General features: G+C 38.6%; 2 protein-coding genes across 34 annotated transcripts in view; one reads left to right on the top strand and one right to left on the bottom strand.

Annotated features, from left to right (window-relative positions):
* Rpgrip1 (RPGR interacting protein 1) overlaps positions 1 to 3,257 on the bottom strand; it is a 58,025-nt gene extending 54,768 nt beyond the window's left edge. Inside the window, exon 1 of one of the 2 annotated variants that reach the window (XM_063274229.1) lies at positions 3,167 to 3,257. The gene's annotated coding sequence lies outside the window, so the exon portion shown is untranslated. The remainder of the gene's footprint in view (positions 1 to 3,166) is intronic. The other variant, NM_001427786.1, reaches the window with a different exon arrangement.
* Positions 3,258 to 3,474: 217 nt separating this feature from the next.
* Hnrnpc (heterogeneous nuclear ribonucleoprotein C) overlaps positions 3,475 to 27,306 on the top strand; it is a 29,682-nt gene continuing 5,850 nt past the window's right edge. For 3 of the 32 annotated variants that reach the window (XM_063274116.1, XM_039093123.2, XM_039093119.2), the window contains exons 1-6: positions 3,507 to 3,692; positions 6,732 to 6,800; positions 9,231 to 9,256; positions 22,174 to 22,450; positions 24,347 to 24,422; positions 24,945 to 24,992. In XM_063274116.1, coding sequence (XP_063130186.1) covers positions 22,210 to 22,450; positions 24,347 to 24,422; positions 24,945 to 24,992 — 365 coding nt within the window. In that variant the 5' untranslated portion in view covers positions 3,507 to 3,692; positions 6,732 to 6,800; positions 9,231 to 9,256; positions 22,174 to 22,209. Of the gene's footprint in view, positions 3,693 to 4,276; positions 4,314 to 6,731; positions 6,801 to 8,722; positions 8,887 to 9,230; positions 9,948 to 22,173; positions 22,451 to 24,346; positions 24,462 to 24,944; positions 24,993 to 27,306 lie in introns of those variants that run through there. The other 29 variants (XM_063274107.1, XM_063274105.1, XM_039093109.2 and 26 more) reach the window with 23 other exon arrangements.

Raw genomic sequence — 27,306 nt, 5'->3', positions numbered from 1 at the left:
GCAGGTGAGTCTCTATGAGTTCCAGGCTAGCCTGATCTACAAAATGAGTTCCAGGACAGCCAGGGCTCTTGCACAGAGATATCATCTCTAAAAGCAAAAACAAAAAACCAGTCACTGGAAGGCCGAGACAACTGGGAAAGGAATGAGTCCTGAGATCTCTTTAAGGAAAAAAGACCCTAGGGGAGCACTGTCTCCCGCCTAATACATGGCACCCAGAGCCTTCTCGAGTGAAAGATGAATTCAGATAATTTAATGTTTTCCCACTAGAGCTTAAAGCAGTCTACTGTTTGTTTTTGTTTGTTTTTGATTTTCAAGACAAGGTTTCTCTGTGTAGCCCTGACCATCTTGGACCAGGCTGGCCTCAAACTGCCTGCCTCTGCCTCCTAAATGCTGGGATTAAAAGTGTGTGCCACCACCCCTGGTTGCTTGTTTTGAGACAGGGTTTCACTTTACCACCCTGGCTGACTAGGGCTCAATAAAGGAGGCTGAGCAAATGCAGAGAGATTCCAAGTGTGGGATTAAAAAAGTGTGCAAGACCTGGCTATGCTTTTTTTCCCCTTTTCTTTTCTTTCTTTCTTTCTTTCTTTTTTGAATTAGGGTTTCTCTACATAGCCCTGGCTGTTCCAGAACTCACTATGAGACTCTGTCTTCAAAAATGTGTGAATTCTATAATGGCAGGCTATAATTTTATATTTTTAAATTAATTTTAATATAGAATTTCATATTAATATAATAAATATATCATTAATTTTATATTTCAAAGCTATACTTTCATATTTTACACTTTCTCCCAGGAAGTTCATGTAGTATTTTTTATAACATTTCGATGCTTGCTCAAAAGTCAGTCTCTGCTATCCTGGTAAAACGCTATGAATGAAGTGTAAATTTTATCAACCAAAAAGCACTTTGCAGTCTGTATGAAGATTAGTTGCAAGAAAAATTGCCAGAGGATGAAACCTCATACTTCAGACAGAAGAACAGATGGTGAATGCGTTAAAGAAGGATTAATTTATAAGAAGCTGGATTTAGGTCATTGCTGCGTGATGAAAGGAGACAAGAGAAAGAGAAAAACTTTTAGCATAAAGGAGACAAAAATTCGGCTGGGGAGATGGCTCAGTTGTAAAGTATTTGATACAGTAGCACGAGGACCTGAGTCCATTCAGAATTCACATAAAGGCCTGGTGCCAAAACCCAAACCAAACCAAACCAATGCTGGTACCATGGCATGTACCGATAATCACAGCGCTGATGTAAAAAAATTTTTTTGTCCCACTAGATAAGGTTTCTCTGTGTAACCTTGGTTATCCTGGAACTCACTCTGTAGACCAGGTTGGCCTACATCTCACAGAGATTCACCTGCCTCTGCCTCCTGAGTGCTGGGATTAAAGGCATCTGCCACTACCCTTCTGAAAAAGGGTTGTTTTTTTTTTTTTTTTTTGGAGCTAGGGACCGAACCCAGGGCCTTGTGCTTGCTAGGCAAGCGCTCTACCACTGAGCTAAATCCCCAACCCCCTGAGAAAGGTTTTTATTTTATTAAAAAGATTTATTTACTTATTATATAAGTACCTCCAACCCTAAAAAGTTTAAAAATATTTAAATTAAAAATAGCCATCTTTAGACGGTGATGTGGCCCACTGCTCTAATCCCAGGCTTGGAAGAAGAACAAGAGAATCTCTGAGTTAGAGGGTAACCTGGTCTACAGAGTTCCAGGAAACCCTGTCTCGCAAAAACAAAAATGAATGAATGAATGAATGAATGAATGGAGTTAACCTTTCATTTGGAAAAGCCAAAAATTCCATAGATCTCCCTCACTTTGTAAAATTTTTGGGCAAACCTTTCAATTTCTTTCACCTGGTAAATCATTTATTTACACATATGTTCCCTTTTTTGTATTTCTGGAGACTGATGGCCCGAAGCCATCCTGTTCTTCTTTTTTCTTCATGTCATTTTCTCCAAGTCTTTTAGAACCTGCATAGTCTTGAAAGGTCAAAACACTGCCCACGGGAAAGACACAGTCACCACCTGTGTCAGAATAAAAGTCAAGACCAGAAGTGGTTACACTATCATCGGATCTCAGCATGCTGAGGGCAGAGGTAGGAGGATCACTGTGGGATGGATGCCAGCCTGGTCTACATACAGGCTGCATAGTCTGACCCTGACTAAATAAGTAGCAAAAAAACCAAAGCGAACTTCCTGCTTGCTACTCTGGTTTGGATTCAGGTGCACCTCCCTCACCAAAGCCAACTTCTTTACAGAACTGCTTTGCCTGTGCTTAGGAGCTCTGTCAGAGGAGATCATTGCGTGTTTGTTCCTAACACCAGGGAAGTGAAAACAGAAGGAACCTGGGGTTCAATGGCCCGCAAGCCTAGCCATGAAGGGCTTCCCATTTGTCTGTCTACCTACCTACCTCTACCTAGGTACTTATATTTATTGTTTTTTCGACAGAGAGTTTCACTATACAGCCCTAGCTGTCCTGAAACTTGAGTAGACTGGCCTTGCACTAGAAATACCGCCTAGCCCAAACCTTTCTTTAAAGAAAAAAAAAATAAAATAAAATTGGGAACACATAAACTCGCTGGACTGGAACATTTAAAATAAATCCTTTGAAAATGTCAAAGGTTTAAAGGTCTAAAGAAGACCTAAAAGATTATTTTTTATTTTTAAATCAGGAAATTTCCTGGGGTACTCTTTCCCTTTCTCAGTAGGCTATATACATTTTTGGCCTGTTTAATGTTTCTACAGTGTAACCAGAGCTTTACTGGCCGAGCTGAGGGGGTTAAGTAGTATCAAGCTATTGCAGGAAGTGGGAAACTGAGGCGGCTGGCCATTGGTTTTGCAGATTGTGTGACGACTTGGGCCCAGGAAACGGGTTTATAGGGGTCTAGGCAATTGCTCTTATAGGAGAGAACTATGGAAACCAGTTGGTTTGGAGGGAGCTGTTCACTGACAAGGCCACGTCCTTCCAATAGCTTATAGAATCTGGCAATGAGAGGGGATCTGAATTTGAAAATAACTGCAGACCTGTTTAGTTTTTAACACTTCAGGCGGCCTAGGGATTACGATCCTCCCTTCTCTAAAGCTTGTTTGCACTTCCCTTTTTTTCCAAGGCCTGAGGCTAGGGCAGGCCCTTTGCACCCGCTACCAGACTCCACCCAGGCTTTCCCACCTCCGTGCCGCGGAAATGCGGTGATCTGGCCGGACCTAGGATCTCTAGGAAGCACTGATAGGACGACACGGCCGTCAGTCAGGTCCGCCGGATACCCGGATGAGAAGCTGTGCGCGATACAAAGGCGAAAATTCCACCCAGCTTTCCGTCTGGTACAGTGACCAATAACCATCCGTCAGACACTAAGTGATAGAAAGCTTAACCAATTACTAAGTAGCTTTTGTTACGCATGTGGAAATTCTCCCAATTAGCCCAACCCACCTCGTGTGATGATTGGACGGAATTGTGAGGAGCGGTAACGCTATCTAATTAGGAGCGGGAGCGAGAAAAGTCACAGCCAATAGAAACGCCTCCGGGAGCGGGGCGGGGGCTGGACTTTTGCCTCGGCGGCAGAGGAGCTCGGGGGCCATTTTGTGAAGAGACGGAGAGCGAACGGTCGTGTGGTTCCTTGCTGTTGTAGCTCCGGCTTCTCGGCGTAGACCCGCAGTAGGAGAGGCAGGCTCTTCTCTCTCTCTCCTTCCTCTTGGTAAGCGGAGAGGGCGAGGGCAGGGGAGGCCCTGGGTTGCTGGGCCCCGCGAGGGGGTTGTAGGCGAGAAAACGGCCTCGCGGCAGAAACCGAGGCCGCGTTTGTTCCTGTGCGTTGGGGATTGGGTCTAAGGCGGGAGGCAACAGGCCTCGGCCTTGGCGCAGGTTCAACCTAGTGACCTCTAGGCCACGGTGCGTACGAAAATACCCTCTTTGCGCGCTGGTGTTTAACGGCTACTTTCATTTCCTTCCCCCATTAGGATTCCAAGGGGGAGCAGGGGAGCAAGAAAGCGAAGAACGAAATGCTTGTTAATGTAATTGTAGTGAATCTCTTACTCCGTTATTGTCTTCTAAGCTAAATGTCGGGCGTGGGTGGGGGAGCGATAACATGGTGGTGTAGTACTGGAAGCTTCTAAATTCCAGGCCGGCCACATGGCATCTGAACGGCGTTTTAACAATAGATTAAGTAGTGATTACTTTTTTCTTCAAGGGATAGATGGGTAAAAGTCGGGAGTGCTTTTGGTTTGTAAAGGGAAGTGCCCAAGGTAAATTGTAATTGGAATAATTACAGCTTTTTATCTGCAGGTTACAAATCACATAAGTTAGTGGAACTTTGCTTGAGGTAGGTACTGCTGTCCTAGAGAGAAGTGAGACTTAAAAGTGGTTGACAGGACCGGACTAAATCAGTAGTAGAGAAACTAAGATATTTCTAGGCAGGTCAAGTTACTAGAATAGACTATACACAAGAAGAGACTTAGCCGGTAGGTGGTGACAGTGCACGCCAAATGCCTCCCACCACTTGGGAGGCAGAGACAGGCAGATCTCTCTGAGTTGTGGGCCAGCCTGGTCACAGAGAGAGAGTTCCAGGACAGCTCGGGCTACACAGAGAAGCCCTGTCTCAAAAAGGGGGGTGGGGTGGGAATGAGTTTTTCTTTTTAGAGGAACCTGATACCGAAATTTACAGGACATTTTCAATCTGGACTTGGGAACAATAATTAAAAGGCACAGAAATAGTTTACAGATACTCCAGTATTAATCCTACCCATCTAGAATGGAAAAAAAGCAGTTTACAGCTAGTTATGGTAGTGCAGGCCCGGAATGTTTGCATTCTGGAGGTTCAGAGACAGGAAGATCCTGAGCAAGATCCCATTGCAAGGCAGCCCAGGACTACATAGTAAAACATGTTTAAAAATTAAAGTAGTTGCTCTCTTGTAGGTGTTGAGTTCTTTTTTTTTTTTTTTTTAGATTTATTTATTCTATATAAGTACACTGTTGCTGTCTTCAGACACACCAGAAGAGGGCATCAGATCTCTTATTACTGATGGTTGTGAGCCACCATGTGGTTGCTGGGAATTGAACTCAGGACCTCTGGAAGAGCAGTCAGTGCTCTTAACCCCTGAGCCATCTCCTCCGTCCGAGTTCTTTTAAATATAGCTAGTGATAGTGCTTAGGATTCAAGATGCCCAGGATTCAATCTCCCATACTAATAAAGGGTTTTTGTGTCACATTAACTTACCTGGGAGTTATTTCATTAGATAAACTTATTATAAAATTGGTATTTCACTCTGGCACAGTTTTTAATCTCAGCACTAGGAAGGCAGGAGATCTGAATGTAGAGTAAATCTAGTAATTCTAGGACAGCCAGGGCTATACAGAAAACAATGGGTTTGATTAAGTGACAAAAATATGCTACTAATCTTAGTTTAAACTATACACACATTTTACTCTTAAGCATACTTCATGGAATGTGCATGGCCTACTCTTGTAATTTGAGCACTTGGGGGATAGAGGTAGGAAGAGTTCAAGGCCATCCTTGGTCCAGCTTGGAGTATTAAGACTGTCTAAAGAAGAACAAATGCAGACAAAGGAAAAAAAAACAGCCTCCCACATTTTTTGTTTGGTTTCTCTGTGCAATAGGCCTGGCTTTTCTGAACCCACTGTCTTGATTAGGCTGGCCTTGAACTCTGATCCACCTGCCTCCGCCTAAGTAAGAGATGGGATTAAAGGCATGTGCCTTTAAAAAGTAGATAGAGTACAGGGTTTTGCCTGGTGAACAGTGAAAACTAGGTAAGAGAAAGTATTATAAATGTCAGAAGTTATGCAAGGTTACTGGTAGTAGTTGATGTATACTTGCCATTAAGTGTTATAAATGTAGGCCAGGCTTGGTAGGCACCTTGTTCTGGTAGAACATGTGGATTTCTTGGAGTTTTGAGGCCAGACTCAAATTACATTTTTGATTTGACTTGGGAGGAAGCTGTTAAAATTGCAAGGTTTGGATCTCTCATTTGCCATGGTCAAGCCATTTTCCAAAATGGTTGGTAATGGTTACTATTTTTTCTGTAGAGTAATTATAACATGTTTGCAATTTGATCTCTAGATTTATTGGCTTGTGATCTTGTTATAAATGGGCATGGCTGTTCAAGCAAGTAAGGAATATATTCCTAAATAGTTCGTTACAGTCTTATAGATGATGAGTGGAAGTTACTAACTAGGGAAACTACAATTGAAAAATCTTGGCTGTGTAAAACTATGTAAGTATCCAGTAAATTAGACTTCTGGATTTGTTTTGAGATATAAAACAAGCTAAACTACTACTTTATATGGAAATTTTGAGTTCTCATTTAACCCTAGTCATTGCTGAAAGTAGTTGACAAAATACACAAAAAATTGTCCTACCCCACCCCCACCTCTGTTTCCTAAATTATTACTGCCTCTTATTGGTGGAGTATGCACCCCAGTACTTGGGAGGCAGGGGCAGGCAGAGTTGGAGGCTAGCTTAGCTTAAGTAGCTAGTTCCAGGGCAGCCAGTAACAAATGTTATTTTGCTATTGACTACCTTAACAAGAGTATTACTATAAATCGGTCAAGTATATTAGTATTTAGCATTATTTACTTACATTCAACTTTCATTGGAAGGGTTATGGTTTTGTATGAACTAGATTGAAGAATTGGCTGCTGGTGAAAAATAACTTAGGGGTAGCAAAACCTCAGTGTTAAATGTTTTTGAAGAGCTACATTGAGTATTGTTTCCCGTTATTAGTTTAAAAGAAGACCGCTGGGCTCTGGACTACCAATTTCCAGTTGAGTCATGTGGTTCTCTTGACTCATTGTGAGTATCCTTTTAAAAGAGCTCATCCAAACCTTAATGAGAGTTTTGATAGTATAGCCTAGAAATACTTACATTTTTATTTTTCTGTGTATTGCTTGCATGTATGTATATGTGTACACTGTGTATTCTGGACATGTAAGCCACAAAGAAAACATAGGATCCCCTGGAACAAGAATTAGGTTGTGAGCTAGCTTGTGGGTGCTGCAATTAAATGCTCCTGTGAGAGCATTGGCTGAACTATCTTTCCAACTCCTATATACACGCTCTTTATTAAAGGACAGTTTGTTTTTAAAAGTAGCTCATTAGTTCGATAACTTAGGTGAGATAATTTGTTGACATAAAACGTGTAATGCTTCCTTTTTATTTAGCTTTTTTTTTTTTTTGTTTTTGGCTTTTTTCCAGACAGGATTTCTATATAGCTTGGTGCTCTGGCGGGCTGTTCTTAGAATTCTCTATGTAGACCAGGGTGGCCTCCAACTCAGATCCTCTACCTGCCTCAGCCTCCCTAGTGGAGACTAAAGGAGTGCAAAGTTATGCACTGCTACTTTTTTATTAAGCCTATGTCTTGCATGTGTACTAACGATTTTTGTCTTTTAATTAGGTTAGTATCCTGAAGATTTTGGTACTGGGTTTATGGTAGAAGTACCAAATAAGAATTTCTCATTATGGGGTTGGGAATTTAGCTCAATGGTAGAGCGCTTGCCTAGCAAGCAAGCGCAAGACCCTGGGTTCATTCCCCAGCTCTGAAAAAAAAGAGAAAAAAAAAAAAGAATTTCTCATTATAATTACCTCCAAAATACAGATACCTTTCAAATATAAATGTTCTACCTAGAAACTTATTCTATAGTTTTTATATTTACATATGCTTGCCTACTTGAAATTGATACTTAGCCTTAATAGTTTATACTTGTTCTGTTGGTAGTCTTGCTATTTTGAAATAAGGGTTGCTTGATAAATACTTTTAAGTGTTCAGTTTAAAGTTTTAGCATGAAATTTGTAAGGGAAAATTAAGGCCTCTTGTCTTAATGAAATGCAACCAAGTCTTGCGTTTTTTTTTTTTTTTTTTTGGTTCTTTTTTTTCGGAGCTGGGGACCGAACCCAGGGCCTTGCGCTTCCTAGGTAAGCGCTCTACCACTGAGCTAAATCCCCAGCCCCCTTGCGTATTTTCACAATGAGTAGATACCGCATTTCTTTAGCTAATGAAACCATTTGTGTCATGTACATCATTTCAGTTTTCATTCTGTGTCAGCTTCTTCGTTCTTTGGGATCAGTTAGGTACACTAGATAAGATAAAAAATGGGACACATCCATTAGGGCGCAATTTTTATTACCTGTTTCATGACATAAGTTGTTCATGGACCCTCCATCTATCTGGTTTTTCACTGTCAGTGATGATGAATAAAAAGGGCTGGCTCCTTTTTAAGAACATCTTTCACTCTTGACTATAGAACCTTAGCAAAGTCTTACGGTCTTCACTCTTTGGTTTTGAGGATAGATAATCCCTTTTAGTATATTTTCATGGTAGATCATTCATTCACCTTTACTCTGTATTAGTCACAGGAAAAAAATACATGGCCTTAGGTTTTGAAACCCATGAATCTGTTTGACCTTTATTCACTTCATCTCCATTTGTTGGCCTGGTTTTTCTGTATTTTTGTTGCCCAAACTGCTGATTACAAAGTGAACATACATCGGTCCTCTTAAAGGGGATGCAGACTTAAGTTAACTTCAGCCACATATTGATGGTGAATTGTAAAAACAGTCACTTAATAAAAGTGATGATTCTCTAAAGGCTCTCTCCCTCCCAGTGAAATGTTAATGCTTTACCAAAATGTGTTAGATGCAACAGACAGTTTTCTGTCTTGGGTTTAGGGCACATTTCTGAGGAACTATGACTCAATCTGTCCCTTCTCCTTTCACAGGGCAGCAAGGCGAACCCCATCCTTACTCACTGGAGCTCAGCTTTGATTTTTAACTTCCCTTCCCCACCCTTCCAGAACACACACATTCCCATTCCAAAATTGATTTTATAAAGACATTTTAAACATACTGATGCAACTTGGTGTGCGCTACGGCAAACATACAGGTGTTTTTTTAAAAATTATTTCCAAAAAACAAAACAAAACAAACGGGACCTGGATTTAAGATGTAATTTTTAAAATTTCTATTTCTATTTTTTCTGCAGCAGTTGGGTTAGAGGAGGAGCCTTTTAGCCTCATAAACTGACCTCTCTACTTCCTCGTGTATTTTTAAGATTTAACTGATGATGTGGAAAGGGCTTTGCTTGTCTGCTATTTGAGAACATTATTACCCTTGCGGTTTTTGTGGAAACTGCTTTTGGAAAAGAAAAGAATTGAACTTTACTGACTTGACATTTTTAGACCTCCCGTTTTTCTAATCTGGGCTATTTTTATTTTTGTTTTTTTACAGTGAGATTTTTTTGATCTTCAGCTACAGTAAGTTATTACAATTTTTTTTTTACATTTTTCCTGACTTTCGCTGGTTTCCTTTTTATTGTTGTTACTTACTAGTTATTATTACTATACTTATAATGGTGATGATGATGATGATAATGATTTTTAAACGGATTAAAGTGGAGTTTTTCTGAATGTTAAGATTTCTTCAGCCTCCTGATTGACTTTGGAGTTTTCCATCTTGGGAGAGAAAGTGAAGGTGTTAGCATTTTTAAGTAGTTTGATCACATAAACCTTTTCTCTCCCAACCCACCCTTGCCCTCAACCCCTTCCCCACACTGGAAATAATTTTACTGGCTGTTAAGTCTTTGACCTTATTTTTCCTGATCTTTAACTTAACTGTTTTAGAGCATCTCTGGACGTCTGTATTTTTAATTTTTTTTATTTTTATTTTTTTTCTTTTTAATCTTTGATTTGTTAGATTTTTAAACTGTGCTGCAATAAAATGTGTGTGGTACTATTTAACACCTATAAGGGTGATGGCATTTTCCTAGAAAGCCATCTTCCTACTGTTTCCCTTGAAATCCCATCCTGCTTTTCCTGTACACTACCCCTCACAAACCACAAGCCGCAGCAACATGGATGCCCAGTCTGGAGCAGCAACAGCCAGGATGACCTGGAGCCAGGGGGGCCTTCGGAACAGATGTGCACCCTTCCTGGGTGATGGTAAGAGGTGTGAGGTCCACTTGGTTTCCTTTGGAAGACTAGGAAATAGACTCATTTAAATATAGTTGATGTGTAGGTAGAACCATGGAAATTAAAGTGCTTTCCTTCTATACAGTTCTTTGTCAGGTTATCTTTGAGCTGTTAAGAGTAATCATTGGGATCTGGGTATATAGCTTAGACTAGGGGTCCTTAGTCTGCATGAGGACCCTGAACTTTGATTCATTGGCACTCTATAAGCGGAGCTGGTGACAGCCACAACTATATGATCCATGCAGTAGTATAAGAAGTAAGTTCAAGGTCTTCCTTGGGTTTTTTATATAATTTGAGGCCAGTCTGAGATACATGAGACCTTGCCTAAAAACAATAAGTAATCTTTGTACAGTTTTAGATTATATTTATTTTAGAGCACAAGTTTTAAGGTGAATACTTGAATGCCTATAATGACAGCACTCAAAAGGAGTTTGAGGCTAGGGCTAGTGAGGAGTCACTCTGGAAAAAACCAAAAATGACATGGATCCAACCTTAAGAAATACAGTAATAATATCAATAGTATCAAAATCCTGTCTCACATAAGTATTTTTAAGAATTTAAGGAAAAGGTAGGCCTACTAAAGTTTATTTGTCCAGCAATGACTTGAAGCCCAGTTAGCTATTAACACAAGTGCCTTCTTGAGTGGTATAAGAATGCATCTGGAATAATGCAGTGGTTAAGAGGGCATAGGTAGTTGGAGTTAAATTTTTATGTGTATTTTTTGGTTCAAGGCCTCTACATAGCCCTGGCTGTCTTAGTACTCACTATGTAGAATAGCCTGGCCTAAAACTTAGATCTACTTGCTTCTCCTGAGTGCTAGGATTAAAAGCAAGCATCACATCTGGCTTAATAAGTTTTCAACCTAGAAAGATACCTTTGATATTTGGGTATATCGTATGCTTTCTCATACTTGAACAAAAAATCAGATCTAGGTCAAATGATCACTTAAGGTAGCATCAAAGAAACTACTGGAACATTAAAGCAGAAACTCTAGGATCTGGAAGAGAAATGAAGTCATTATTTTAAATATCGGTGCTTTACATGAAAACTTCTACCTTTCATTATGTATTGTGTTGCAGCTGCTCATTATAGGACCAGTTTGATTTCTTCATCTACAAGGTCATTTTTTAAGGTTATGTTTTTCTTGTTTGGGGATCAAGTATCTGTCAGAACCTCAGCCTACTCATTGGTGACAGATGGAGTGAGAAAATGGTACTATGTGAGATTTGCATACAGCTCTGTAGACTGCAGTAGTAGGTAAGGTAGGAGGTCAGTGACACCTTTTAAGAGGAAGTGGACTGGATCTTAGGATAAGGCCAGCTGATAAAAATTTGAGTACTTATGTTAGTTATTTCTAACAGTGAGCCAGTGAAGGGTAAAATAGGAAGTGACATGAAATTTTCACTTTTAGAAATTAAATTGGGTTTTTGCAATATGTATATGTCTGTTATTTTTTACATGCATGGTGTCCTCTGGTACCAGAAGTAGGCATTAGATCATCCCGGAACTGCAGTTATAATTTGATGTTATTGAACCTGGATCCTTAGAATGGGTTTGTAACTGCTGAGCTATCTATCGCTCTAGCCCAGAAAGCAAGCACTTTTTTTTTTTTTTAAAGATTTATTTATTTATTATATATAAGTACACTGTAGCTGTCTTTAGATACACCAGAAGAGGGCATCAGATCTCTTTACAGATGGTTGTGAGCCACCATGTGGTTGCTGGGAATTGAACTCATGACCTCTGGAAGAGCAGTCGGGTGCTCTTAACCGCTGAGCCATCTCTCCAGCCCGCAAGCACTTTTTAAAATAGATTTTATTTGGAAAAAAAAAAAAAGAAAATAATGGTTGAGATCTGTTACTAAATATATTGGTCTAATTTTCAATTCCCATCTCACTTGACATTTATCATTTATTTAACCTCCTAAACCAGTGGTTCTCAACCTTACTAATGCTGTATAACCTTTTAATAAAGTTTCGTGTTCTGGTCTACCCCAACCATAAAATTACTTTGTTGCTACTTTATAACTAATTTTGCTACTGTTATGAATCATAATGGAAATTTTTGATGTGATCTGATATGTGATCCCTGTAGGGGATCTCAACCCTCAGATTGAGAATCACAAACCTAAGCTATGTAAAGCTTTTAAACTTTGCTTTCAGGTTGCTGCTGTTTCTTTGGGATGTCTGCCCTTATTTTGTACTCATTCTAATTCCATGAGCTGTTCAGTCCTATGACTTTTGTATATTATCTGAAGTAATTGCCATTACTTAACAGTATAGACATTATTGATATGTATCTATTTAGTAACCTATCTGGTAGATTTGTTGAACCAACTTCAAGCAGGGTTTGTTGACTCACTCCTGATTCAGAACCAGAATTGCTACCTTGTTTTCAAGGCCAGCCTGGTGACCTAGAATGTGATACCTAATGTTTCAGAATAGGAAAATAATTATTTCAAAGGCAAACTATCTAGACAAGTATATATATATTTTTTTTCTTTTTTTTCGGAGCTGGGGACCGAACCCAGGGCCTTGCGGTTGCTAGGCAAGCGCTCTACCACTGAGCCAAATCCCCAACCCCTAGACAAGTATATTTTAAATAAAAAATTTTTAGTACTCTAAGATAGTCTGAAGATGCATTTGTTCCTTAAGTATGAGTGCCTTTGTATATTAACATTAAAAACTGGTGATCAACATTAGCAGAGGGGAGAGTGAAGGGAGCTTAACTGCTGGTCTTGAGGACTCTGTGCCAGAGTTAGAATTTATATTAACATTTTATCTCAAAGACAAACTGTATCTGGATTGTTTCTTCAAATTGGTTTGTTTTGAAATCTTCAGTTCAACAAATTACAGTTTCTTGTCACTTTTTCTTTCATGTCATCAGCTTTTCATTTGAAAGCATTTACTGCTGCCTAATTGGTCCAAGTTAGTTCATCATTGTCTCTATTGCAATTGGTGTTCATTTCTTTTTCTCCTACACATTAGTCTGTTCTGAAGCGGCAGCTACACTATATACTAAAAAATATTGTTTGAAAGCCTGGCACAGTTCAGTTGGCTATATCAGGAAGTAGTTCAAGGATATCTTGAGCTGTATATAGATAGGGTTCATAATGAGGCCTGTCTCCAAAAAAGTTTAAAAATGGGTTAGTTACAATTTTTGAAACTTAGTGGGCTCCTCTTCCTCCTCCTCCTCCTCCTCTTCTTTTTTCTGTATTTTCAGCTGGCTATCCTGGAATTTTTTTTTTTTTTTTTTTTTTTTTTGAGGACTAGACTGGTCTCAATACAGATCTGCCTGCCTATGCTCATCAGTGCTGGGATTGAAGGCATGGGCCACTCTTCATTCAGCTAGTGGATTATTTCAACACTAAAGTTAGAATTTTACTGTGATACTCTGATCTTTTTCCTTAATGTTAAAAATATCACTGAACTATGGTCCTGGCTAGCCTAGAACTCAGGTCAGATCCAGATGTATCTGCTTCTAGAATGCTGAGATGACAGATGCGTCCCTACTCGTGGAATACTGGCCTTGTTAAAGTAATTGGCAAGTGGTTGGAAAGATGGCTCAGCTCATTAGAGCTATTGTTACTCTTGCAGAATACCTTGGTTCAATTCTGAGTATACCAGAGTTAGAATTTAAATGTCATATTTTACATGTTTTATTGCCTGGTATGGAGGCTGAGGTAGGATTGTTGGTCAATTTAAGCCCAGCCTAAGCTACTTACATTGATTGTGCATCTATATTTATACACACTCATGTAAGCCCAGAATTAGGGGAAAATGAAACAGAAGGATTGTCAGTTTGAGGTTCATATAGCCACATAGGACAAAGGCCCTGTCTAAAAGAAATGAAAAAAAATACACTGTGTCTTGAATCATAGAAATCATAGAAATGTCTACAGATGTTTAGATAATGTATTTGACATGTAGGCTTTATTGACTATTTCTGTGTATATCATGGAGTTCATGTTTAAATTGTGTTTGGAGAATGTGTGCTCATGAGCACAGTTGGCCATGGAAGCCAGAAGAGGGTGTTAGAGCCCCTGAAGTTGGAATTGCAGGTGGCCCTGAACCACCTGTGGGTGCTGGGAACCAAACTCTGGAAGAGCAGCAAGTGTTCTTAACTATTAAGATATCTCTGTTAAGTGTGTATATTCATATTTGATTAATTTTTTTCTTAAGGAATTATCTTTTTCTTAAAGATTTATTTATTCTATATAAGTGCACTGTAGCTGTCTTCAGACACACCAGAAGAGGGCATCAGATCCCATAACAGATGGTTGTGAGCCACTATGTGGTTGCTGGGAACTGAACTCAGATCCTCTGGAAGAGCAGTCAGTGCTCTTAACCACTGAGCCATCTCTCCAGCCCTGATTGATGGTATAAAATTTTAATTTCTCTTACTTTTGTGATGAGGTCTCAGGTGAGTTTGTAGCCCTGACAGGCCTGTTATTTGCAAAAGTTGAACATTGAAGGTAGGACAGGTTGCTTTCAAACTCAAATCCATCAGCTTCTGTCTTCTCAGGGCTTTGCTCCACCATAAGCAGTTTTAAAAAAAATTTTTTTTTTTGGGCCTACATGTATGGTGTGTCTGGTATACCCAAGAAGATCAGAAGAGGAATGGGGTTTTTGTTTATTATTTTTTGAGACAGAGTTCCTAGGCTCAAGAAAAGGATTGAGATCTTTTTCCTCAATTTATCTTCAAGTACTTACATTTTATATATGGAAAATTTTCAAGCAGAACTCCACTCATAATAGAGGCACATACCTTTAATCCCAGGTTGATCTGAGTCTAGCCCAGTCTAGTTATACCAAATTCCAAGCTAGCCAGGGTTTTACAGTAATACCCTGATCAAACATATGTATATCCTTATATCTACCTTTGACAGTGTGGAAAGCTGGGTTTTCTTTTCTTTTCTTTTTTTTTTTTAAGATTCTTTTTTCTGTGAGTACACTGTCTTCAGACACACCAGACGAGGGCATCAGATCCTAGTAGGGATGGTTGTGAGCCACCGTGTGAGTGGTGGATATTGAACGAAAAACCTCTGGAAGAGTCACAGCTCTTTAACTACTGAACTATCTCCTGTCCAATTTTTTAAAATTTCTTAATACATTTATTTAGGTATGTTTGTGTCACATGTGTACAGGTTCCTTTAGAGGTTAGCAAAAGGTGTTAGATCCCCTGTAGCTGGACTTGTAGTCATTGTAAACTGCCTGATACAGGTTCTGGGAATTGTACTCAGGTCCTCCAGAAGAATAAGTGCTGATTGAGCCTTCTCCAGCCCTGGCTTTTTCTTACCTTGTTGTATATACTATGCATCCTCTGATTATGGGTATGTCCTAGAATGCCTACTTTTTCTTTTTAAGGTTTATTTTTATTTCATGTATATAGGTATTTTTCCTGTCTACTTGGTAACTGTGGAGACAAGAGGGAGTTGGGTTAATTGCAGCTAGAGTTGGAGACTTGATTTGAAACTACAATAAGGGTTCCAGGAATCAAACCCAGATCCTCTCCCCAGATCCTCTCGAGAGCAGCCAGTGCTCTTAACAGTTACCTTCCTAGCCTCAACAGTTTAATTCTTGATTAGTAATAGCTATAAATACATTTAAGGACTGATTTTGCAGATCATGGTAGTTTATTGTTTAGTCATTTTTCTTTAACCTGCTGTGTGCCTTGAGATAGGGAGAACTGAGGGTCTTTTTTAAGATTTATTTATTATATATAAGTACACTGTCACTGTTTGCACACACACCAGAAGAGGGCATCAGATCCCATCACAGATGGTTGTGAGCCACCATGTGGTTGCTGGGAATTGAACTCAGGACCTCTGGAAGAGCAATCAGTGCTCTTAACCGCTGAGCCATCTCTCCAGCCCAGAACTGAGGTTCTTAAGCATGTTTGACAAGTGTTCTACTGAGATACAATTGTAATCCTTTAATGCCTAAAATTTTATACTAGTATGTTAATTATACAAGGTGTATTATATACAATGCATTTTGATAATTTTCATCCTCCTGTCACCTATCCTCTCGTTGTCTCCCACTTTACTGATTTCCTTCCTCTTAGCTAGTCTGACCTTTAGCACTCAAACCTTATTTTCTGATATTTCCTGAGCATTCATGAGTTTTATTCTTGGCATCTTGTCCAATTAAGAGAGTGCAATTACAAACAATTTGACAGGCATATATAAGTAAGTAGCTTTTACTACTTTTGTCTATGACTTTCCCAATCTGGACTTTAGGAACGTTTACAGTACAAGACTTAGAATGACCTCAGATCCAGTGGGAATGTGATTAGTTACCACAATAACAGTCCTATCATTGTAGCAATAGGCAAGAGGAAAAGTAATTAGGCTTTTCCAGAAGACTCAGATTCAATTCCCAGCACCCAAGTGGTGGCTCACTGCTGTCATAGGGACTGTGAAGCCTCTAGTTCCAGGCCCAGACATAGAAGTGGTGTCCAGTCATGCAGACAAAACATCCCTACATAGGAGATAATTTTGTTATCAAGAGTATCTTTGGGGGTTGGATTTAGCTCAGTGGTAGAGCCTTTTTTTTTTTTTTTTTTTTTGACATAAAAATAGCATTTTTATGTCAGGTGTGATGGTGAACACATCTTATCCCAATACACTGAAGAGAGAGACAGAGGTAAGTAAGAGGACCTCTGAGTTTGATACCAGCATGATCTACAGAGCTAATATCAGGACATCCAGGGACATTCATTCTTTTTTTTTTTTTTTTTTTTTTTTTTTTTTTTTTTTTTTTTTGGTCATTCTTTTTTTTTGGAGCTGGGGACAGAACCCAGGGCCTTGCCTTTGCTAGGCAAGCGCTCTACCACTGAGCTAAATCCCTAACCCCGAAGTTAATTTTTTAAAAAGCTTATTTAGAACAATCTCTTAATAATGGCCTTGACTGTCCTGGAAACCACTGTGTAGACCCAGCTGGTTTAAGACTCAGGTTTTTTGCTTTCCTATAGTAGATTAAAGCCTGAGGCAGTCACACCCAGCCCAAACCTATGTTTTGAAACTAGGTTGAATGTATTAAATCTATACAAAGGAAGTATATGATTGTTCCTAGGTAAGGTGGAGGAAGTTTGTTGTAGATAAAATAGAGTACATAGCTGGGCCATGTAAGAGAGCAGAGGCGGGTAAAGGATGGATATAGAAAGGCCTAGGTAAACAAAATGGCTATATAGATAGAGAAAGGCAGTTCGGGAAGATCATCTCTGCCTCTGAGCTGGAAATAGAGTTTAGGGTGGTGGGTGGCATATGCTAGCCACAACTTGTACCAGGTGGTCCAGAAATAGGCGCCCGGCTTGACCTCATATGACAGGGTTTTTATTTATTTATTTATTTTAAAGAGTTACTGTCTCCATTAATATAATGTCCAGTAAACTTTGTTCCTGGTGTAATATATAGGTGGTGGTTTTGTCAAGCTAGTTCAGGGTAAGGCTTTTTTTTTTCCAAAACCATTTTGTGCCTGGCAAATTTTAAAGACTTCATATTTACAGTGTACTTTATGTTTTGTGTCCTTTTTGATAATTTTTGGACACAGAGTTTCTTTGTGTAGCTGTGGCTGTTCTGGAACTTACTTTGTAGAGCAGACTGGCCTTGAACCCAGAGGTCAGTCTGTTTCTGCTTCCCAGGTGTTGGGATTAAAGTCATGCTCCATATCACTGCCTGGCTTTGTGCCATTTTTAAAGCTGGTATTCATTCATTCATTCATTCATTCATTCATTCATTCATTCATCATGTGTATAGGACATAATCAAAATTTTCCGTTTAAGGCAGAAGATCGTGTTAAGTCCCTGGAGCTAAAAACTGAACTTTGGTCATATGGAAAAGCAGTACACACTTCTTTTTTTTTTTTTTTAATTGTTTTATTGTTTTTATGTTTGTTTTTTGAAACAGGAATTCTCTCCTTGTAGACCAGGCTGGACTCAAACTCAGAGATCAACTTACCTCTGCTTCCTGAGTGCTGGGATTAAAGCCATTCGCCATCATTGATTGCTCTGCCCATTGTGACATTTTAAAGAGGACTAATGCTGCCATTTGTTATCCCTTCCTCTTTACTTCTCTTTCCCTCTTTAGCATGTGACCTTAGATATGCCTGGAGATCTTATCACCCTCTAACTTTGGGATAAAAGGTGTATATTGACACAGGACAATAATGGAGGCTTGTGATTACAAAATTAAACTTGAAGTTCTGGCTTTGAAAAGATAAGGGGAGACAGTAATGGTAGAATAAAGGTGCATAGGAGGCAGCATACAAAGAAAAGAGCCAGAGAGTATGCAAATCAATTGTGAACATTCAACAAAGGAAATTAAGGATATCAGGGAAAAATGGGTGAAATAAAAATTCAGATATTAATGGTTGCCATAAATGAAATTCCTTATGTTCAAGAGTCTTGAAAAACAGGATGATGTGAAAAGCTAAACACTTGAATACATTTTCTTTAGAAAACTTAACTTATTGATGCAATTTTGTGTCACTAATTGTGGCTTTGGGGTTTCAGGCAATCCAGATTTGATTTCCATCACCCATACATACACAATCCCAGTCCCAGGGAAGGTACTTCTGACCTCAGGCAGTGGCACAAAGGAGAACATACATGCATATATATGTGCAGACAATCATGCATGCTGATAAAATATTTCCCAAGAAAGGAGAAATTACTATTTTTTTGAGGACAGAATTGGCCTGCATAGAATTAAATGGCAGCCAGTGTTACATAATAAGATATCGTCATAGGGTATGTACAGTACATTAGATAATAGTTTTTAATCTAATATGAATGTAGGCTAGTTTAGGTTGTAAGTAATTTAAAGAAATGCTCTAATTTGCTTAATCTGACTCAATTTGACATGCTGATTGCCATAACATGATTAATCTATGTGATCAAAGCAGAGAATTGTATTATATGCCTAATAGAAAGACTTGTATCTTTTTGTCTGCAGAAAATACTTTTTATCTCATATATTTATTTATTTATGTATTTATTTATTTATTTGTGGGCCACCATGTGGTTGCTGGGAATTGAACTTAGGATCTCGGGAAGAGCAGTCGGAGCTCTTAACTGCTGAGCCATCTCTCCAGCCCCCTAAAACACATTTTTAATGTAGACAATGCTGACCTTTGAACTGTCATGTCCATTTGCCACTTGAGTGGTAGTGATTGTCCCTAAACCCATACACTCTACCTATACACTCTACCTAAGAAGACATTATTGACAGTGGAACTTGTTAAGTCTTTAGCAATTTTGGCTATTTGCATTGTTGAAAATTTGGAAAATACATGAAAACTGGACATTAAACACAGGGCCTTGAAATTTTGGTTGAAATATATATACCTAACTCTTAAGGTGAACTCCATCCCCTGTCATTGAGACTATTCCACAGTGGGTTGGAATTCACTGTGTATTATTACAGGGTAAGATCAGATGGACAAAAATTCTGCTTCAGTCTTACCCCCAACCCCTCAAAAGTCAAGAACAGTTGAACCTGTGTTTTTCGTATAGGGGGTTGAGGTAGTGCTTAAGACCTATAGGCCTTTGCTTGCTGAGGTTATATGTCCTATTGTTCAGATATACCTTCAGCCTTTAGTTTTTAGTGAGGATTAATCACAAACCAATGTGATATAACCATTTTGGTAGAAGCAAGAGGTTACTGGGGTGTCATCTACAGTTGCTTGCCCCCATGGTTTAGAGAGTCTTGAAGTGGACCTGGATCTCCAGGTTTCAGGCCATTAGATTTTTTTCTCCCTTTAATGTGAGTGTCTTTCTAGTCCTGAAGGGTATTGGTTTTTCTATGGTAACATTTCACTGAACCCTGTTGTCCTAGGTGTATAATTTTTGTGAACCTCATTTATACCCTGTTAATTTTTTAATGTTAGAGTGTAGTAATCCAAGGGCTTTTCTTCCGCTAGGTAAGTGCTTCACCACTTATATCTCCAGGTCATATTTATGTATTGATTAAAGAATTTTCGATGTAGTACTTGTTTGTTTACTTAATAGTTGTTTACAGGTTCTCGGTACATATTCCTGCCTGACTTGAAACACACTGTTTAGACCAAGCTGACCTTGAGCCTGTAGATTTATTTAACCTGTCTCTACCTACACTTTGCTCAGCTATGTCAACGTTCTTTAATAAAGATTTGTTTATTTCATGTATGTGGTTACACTGTAACTGTCAGAAGAGGGCATCAGATCTCATGACAGATGATTGTGAGCCACCATGTGGTTGCTGGGAATTGAACTCAGGACCTCTGAAAGAGCAGTCAGTGCTCTTAAACACTCAGCCATCTCTCCAGTCCCCCATGTCAGCATTCTTAATACTGCTTAAAAGTTATCTGTATCGTTTTGTTTTCAAGACAGGGTTTCCTCTGTCCTGGATTTGGCTCTGTAGACTAGGCTGGTCTCTAATTTTTTAAAGACTGCCATAGCTAGGGATTTGTATGGGTCGTAATAAAAGATAAAAAATTTATTTGGCAGATGATGTAACACATCTAAATGCTGAGGGACCAGAGACTTGAGCACACTTTGGAAGGCTCTCTTTAAGTTTTCATTTATAAGAGAACCTTGGTTACTTTTGGGAACTACAGGTAAATGATCCTTAAACTTATCAAAAATATGACACCTATAATCTTAAGTACTCAGGGAAATAGGATCATGAATTTAATGCCAGTTTTGTCTCCATATATCTAAAAGAAAGGATGAGATATTACATACTCAGAACATCAAAGGGCATTTTAATGTGTACTGCATTACCTGGGGACAGTGACAGTATATTTAGATGACAGGTTTTTTTTTTTTTTTGTTTTTGTTTTTTTGTTTCCCATGTGTTTCCCTTAGTCACAATTTCTCTATAACCCTTGGAGTTCTGAAACTTGCTCTGTAGACCAGGGTGGCCTTAAATTCAGTTTTGCCTACCTGTTTATTCAGCTCTGGGATTAAGTTAATGTCCTGTGCCAGCCACTACTACCCAGCAATGTTTTGTGTTTCCTTATACTTCTCCCAAAGCTCATAAGTAATGTGTAATATTTGACTCTTCTTAACCATTTTGGAGTTTTGGTGACTGATGACTGCCTGAAATTAGGACATTATTTCTTTATTTTGTATGCATCATGGAGTATTTGACCTGTCCATCTTAGTAAAGTGTATGGGTAAGCAAGAACGTTTCGTGGGCAAGATGCTTACTGCGGAAGCATGACAACTTCAGCTGATTCTTGACAGTTGTTCTTTGACTTCTACATTAAAGCAAACCATGCATGCTAGAATGTGGCCTGAAAATCTTTTGGTTTCTAAAATTATTGAACTAGTTAGTAAAAAATTTAATAGCAGTGAGCTATATCTGTTGTGTTCTTGAAACATACAGAAAAACATCCACTGAGAATTTAGTTTGTCATGGTTTATAGATAGGAAAGATGAAAAATCTAAAGATTCTTCTTTTCAAAATCGGGGTCTATAAATTAATTACTGTTAGGAAAGGACATCAGTGGATAATCTATGAAACCATTGTCATTTTAAGAGGTTTGGGTTTTTACACAGTCTTCACAGTGAGAACTCTTTGCTCAAACAAAAAATTCCAGGATCCTAAGTATTCAGAATTTCAGTTTTCAGGCCAGCTTGGCTAGACTAGAGCTGTCTAGAAGAAACCAAGACTTGAAAAGTTGCATTTTCTTAGTGTTCTATGTCTTGCTTGGCTGGTTTATCATCATCACCATCCAATATTAATATTCTAGATGTAAAAATTAAGTAATTGTACCCTATGGATAGATGGCTTTATACTTCGTAGCATATGCTAAATCCAAGTGAATACTTTGACGAGTTTGAAATATTTGCCTTTGTATATTGGAGTATAGTTGAAGATAATTCAGTGTAGAATTTGGGGATAGTTAATTTTTAGAAAATTAAGACTTAATATCTTAGAATTAACTATAGGATTCTAACAACCAGGAAAGCCAAAAAACAGGCTGAAAACTGGTGTAGTTAAGGTTTTGGAGAATTCTCATGAATTTGCTTCAGGACTTCAATTTTCAGGAGGGTCATTTTGAATTAATTATATAGGAGGTTTGTGTTGCCAGTAAGTAAGATGGATAAAAGGGTATTAATATTTATGAGACTAAATGAAACTGGGTAGTCAAAGTGTTTCAAAAGAAACAACATTAATAACATCTGTTAATCTATGTGCTTCTCTTTCCTTCCAGTTTTCAGCTTTGTGAGAAACCTTACTATCAGAGGAGATGGCTAGCAATGTTACCAACAAGACAGATCCTCGATCCATGAATTCCCGTGTATTCATTGGGAATCTCAACACTCTGGTGGTCAAGAAGTCTGATGTGGAGGCCATCTTTTCAAAGTATGGCAAAATTGTGGGTTGCTCTGTGCATAAGGGCTTTGCCTTTGTCCAGTATGTTAATGAAAGAAATGCCCGAGCTGCTGTAGCTGGAGAGGATGGCAGAATGATTGCTGGCCAGGTTTTAGGTGAGTTTTTAAAAGTTAATTATCCTAAATATTGGTTTGTTTCTTTTTAAATATTGGGCTTTATTATGCATTTTGTACATTAATATCAAACTTTGCTTGTCAGATTTATAATCTCACACAGGCTAATAAGTAATCACTTAGTTTTAATTCTTGCATACAGTAAAATGATGAAATTTATGCCGCTTATTTGTTGAAGAAATCTTTAGATTTTCTAGATTGTAATTGCTTGTTTCCCTTTTATTTAGCATGTTCCTTTTCTAGTATCATGTTTTTGCAATTTTGGCAGATCTGGTGTAGTGTTACTAAAAATGTGTTGTGGGTGATTTTTTTTCTTTTTGTTTTGTTTTTAATCATATATTTAGGATGGCACTTGTTGTCAAGCCTAAAACCTGAGTTCAATATTTGGATCCCACAAGGTTGAAGAAGAGAAATAACAATCACAGATTTTACTGTGGCCTCGCAGATTTTATTTTGGCCGGTGTGCAATAATTTTGTTTCATAAAAAAAATTCTGCACAATGTCGTTGTACTATCCACCCCAAATGTATGCAGTTCTATACTTTTTTTTTTTCTTTTCTTTTTTTTTCGGAGCTGGGGACCGAACCCAGGGCCTTGCGCTTGCTAGGCAAGCGCTCTACCACTGAGCTAAATCCCCAACCCAGTTCTATACTTTTTTTTTTCCTTCCCTAACCCTAACCCTTGGGCATACTAAAGTTGTTTTGCCACAGATCTCAGCTGTAGCCCTTTTATGTGTTTCCGTCAATGCTTTATATAGGCTAACATTTTTCAAGTGACTCCTCCACAGAATCACTAACACTGTTAACTGTTTTGCTTCTATTAGTTTCCCATATCATCAGTATACTGGTCACTTAACCAAGATACTTCCCTGGAGGGGTGGGAGTATGTCTTTAACCCCCTTGCTGTCCTGAAACTTAATGTTGACCACACTGGTTTTGAATTCCAGTTGTGTTGAGATTAAAGCTGTATGCCATCATTCCTGGCTCAATTGGTCTTTTAAAGCAAGCCTGAATGTATTAAAACTACATAACATCTTCCCTGATTGTAAGCTCTCTGGTAACAATGCTAGGTTGCTGGTCTTTTTCTTTTTCTTTTTCTTTTTTCTTTTTTCTCCTCCAAAGCTGAGGACTGAACCCAGGGCTTGCACTTGCTAGGCAAGCGCTCTACCACTGAGCTGGTCTTAAGTGGCTCTGCCTGGCCTTGAATTCAGCCTGCTTCTGCTGGGATCAAATGTATAGCCTCTGGGACTTGAAATTTTTAATGAATTCTCTCTGTTATTTTCATGGGTAATGTCTGATCTAGTACAGTCTATGTTTGGCTGTGTTTTTTAGTTGGCTTTAGGTCATACTAGCTGTGCCTAATATGCAATTAAGGAAAATTCCATTTGTATTTCATTTAATTTATCTCCATACTGAAATATAAATGCTGACCAGTTTGCAAGGATAGAAACTATTATCCACTGTTGGTAGAGAACAAAACAGCAAAGAGAAAATGTTAGGATAGGACATTTTGGTATCTAACTGTAGAGAAATGACAGGCTAGACCTGTAAAAGCTTAACCTTTTCTAAGTAAGTGAAAAGGAAAGTTAATATTAGAAGATTATTCGTTAGATAACAAAGGGTTTAGGTTTGCTATGAATATATAGAGCCCAGTTTCATTGGCATGGAGTTCTGGGGTTGCTTCCTTTTTTCTAAACAAACCAGAAGAGAGCATCAGATGCCATTACAATTACAGATGGCCGTGAGCCACCATGTGGTTGCTGGGAATTGAAATCAGAACCTCTAGAAGAGCAGTCAGTGCTCTTAACTGCTGAGCCATGTCTCCAACCTGGTTATGTTGTTGTTAAATTCTATTTGACTTTGTTTTTCTTTTTTTCCAGATATTAACCTGGCTGCAGAGCCAAAAGTGAACCGAGGAAAAGCGGGTGTGAAACGATCTGCAGCGGAGATGTACGGGTCAGTACCAGAACACCCTTCTCCGTCCCCTCTACTCAGGTCCGGAACTTTATTATTTATAACTGCATTGTGTCCATCAGTGGGCATCTTCTCTGTGTTTTCTGGATGTGGGGAGGGTTAATGCAATGTGCTTTATGTGCAAAAGTGTAATTCTTATTAACTTGTGTTAGCATACTTCCCTCTCTGTTCTGTTTCCTAGCTCTGAGATTTTTGCTGTTTAGGAATAATTCTCTGTGTGTATAGTATAAAATGAGGAATTTGCTATGTTCTAGGAAGCTGGAAAATAAGGAAGGGCAGTTGTGGTGTGGCAATTGTATTGTTTCTTCCGTATTGCTAAGTTAATCACTGCATGTCCAGTGTCTAAGATTACATGGAAGGCAAATGATTTGTTTGAATGAGTGGGGATTATCTGTTGCTAATCTACTGATCTATTTGTTGTGGTTTGTTTGGCCTGTTTTCACCCCGCCTGCCTTTTGAATTAATAGCAGCTCCAAAATAATCTTTTTGAAATTTATCTTTCAGTTCCTCATTTGACTTGGACTATGACTTTCAACGCGATTATTATGACAGGTATTTATGAGGCTTATTTATTTAGTTGGTTAGTTAGAAAGCCAGTCACTAACTTTTTTCCTTTTCAAGTAATAAATGACATGTTTCAAATGCTGCTTTCCACCGAAGTAAAATTAATACTTTACCACTAAGGTGTTGGACATACAAATGGTACGTACACTTTTGATCAAATATAGCTTGTTGAAGAAGATGTAAGAAAGAATTCACAGAACTTCATGTTCTTGTTTAATTTTCTACAAAATCAGTGACAAGTGTCTGCCACCAATAAAGTGTATCAGCAGATCAAGCACATTGCAAATATGCTAGAGCAGGGAGAGTCAAAGCAGTTTATTTTCTGACAGGAAACAGTACATTAGCTATGCATCACAAACAGACTTACTTTATTTTGTATAGATTTGTTCCTGGTTCTTCCAGCTTCATGGTCCCTAAGTACGACTCATACTCAATATATTTACAAATACCTTGGCTTTATAGCTAGGCAATTCTCTGACTAGATCATAACCATGTGTCCGTTTTCACATCTTTCTGAGCAATTCTGTGTCTCATACTATCAAAATCCTTTCTGCCTGCTGGATGTCTGTCCTACCTCCTATTTCCTGCCCAATCAACAGATCATCAGATTATTACAGACAGAAGATACTTCCTCTATTGTTATATTAAGCTCTTATATCCACCTTCCAGCAACTAGAATTAGAGGTATATTCACCGTTCCTAGCTTTATTTATAATATTCTTTTTCCTCCTTGTGTTTCGTTTACACTATATAGCACGTGTAGACCTGGAACTCATTCAGTAGGCTATGCTGACCTTCTATTAACTATTAACTCTTAAAGGTTTTGAGGCTTTAGGTATACCATCATCATGGCTGACAGAATTTTACGAATTTTTATTTTTTTTAATTTTATTTTATTTATTTTTTTTTGTTTGTTTGTTCTTTTTTTCGGAGCTGGGGACTGAACCCAGGGCCTTGCGCTTCCTAGGTAAGCGCTCTACCACTGAGCTAAATCCCCAGCCCCACAACTTTTAATCCATATGTTTTCTTTATCAAGTTTGAAAACACACCTCAGATTCTAACTATATTAATAGTATTTTCTAGATGTTAGTTTTAAGAATAAGTAATCAGGGGGCTGGGGATTTAGCTCAGTGGTAGAGCGCTTACCTAGGAAGCGCAAGGCCCTGGGTTCGGTCCCCAGCTCCGAAAAAAAGAAAAAAAAAAGAATAAGTAATCAAAATATTTCCCTAGGAGACACTGTATTAAATTTGTCTGTCTTTCAAGAATTTTTTTAAATTAATATTTTAAATCTTTTGATTTTTCGAGACAGGATTTCTCTGTGATAGCCCTGCGTGTAACGAAACTAACTTTACAAATAAGGCCTACCTCTAACTCCTGCCTCAGTTTCCTGAGTGCTGGGATTAAAGGTGTGTGCCACCATATCCAGTTGAATTGCATGTCTTTTACTCTTGACTGTAGGGGTGATGAGGAAACATTTGGAAGATATAAGCAGCAAGAGACCTCATAATAGGAGCTGAAAGAATTATCTAGTTAGGACACAGGAGTGCTGGCAAAAATTGTGTTCAGTATAGAACTTATTTATCATTAATTTACCCTTGATCTAGATGCCACTTAGTATGCAGTTTGGGTGCCAAGATTTATGTACAGAATGCAAAGTCCTGTAACCTCTACAGTAACCAAGATGAGTCATTCTGAGGCTCATTCATTTATTAGTGAAATTGCACTAACGTTAATCCTGTTTCTTTGTAGTTCGCCTGGTGAGCTGTATAAGTGAAAGAGACCTTTTAATTTGGCTGAATGAATGGTCATTAATGTTACAATTTCATGGCTATTTGTTTTTAGAGACAATGTTTCTAGCTCTAGCTGGCATTGAACTCGCAGTTTGCCTCAGGGATTAAAGGGCAGCACTGCCGCCTGCTTTAAAACAACAGCAACCTTGCAAGTCAACATTTTTTTTTTTTAATTTTTTTTTAAGATTTATTCATTTATTATATATAAGTACACTGTAGCTGTCTTCACACACACCAGAAGAGGGCATCGGATCTCTTTACAGATGGTTGTGAGCCACCATGTGGTTGCTGGGAATTGAACTCATGACCTCTGGAAGAGCAGTCGGGTGCTCTTAACCGCTGAGCCATCTCTCCAGCCCGCAAGTCAACATTTAAGGATTGAGATAAAAGCATCCTCAGTTTGGTTACTAAGATTCTAGTTGATACCTTGTCTCACCCCTAAATTGGGATTGAGTAAGCAACTCTTTTTTTTTTTTTTTGGTTCTTTTTTTCCGGAGCTGGGGACCGAACCC

Source organism: Rattus norvegicus, chromosome 15 (genome assembly GCF_036323735.1).
Source record: "Rattus norvegicus strain BN/NHsdMcwi chromosome 15, GRCr8, whole genome shotgun sequence".
Taxonomy (NCBI): Eukaryota; Metazoa; Chordata; class Mammalia; order Rodentia; family Muridae; genus Rattus; species Rattus norvegicus.
The sequence above is the reverse complement of the archived record's forward strand: the minus strand, read 5'-3'. Positions and strand labels throughout refer to the sequence as shown.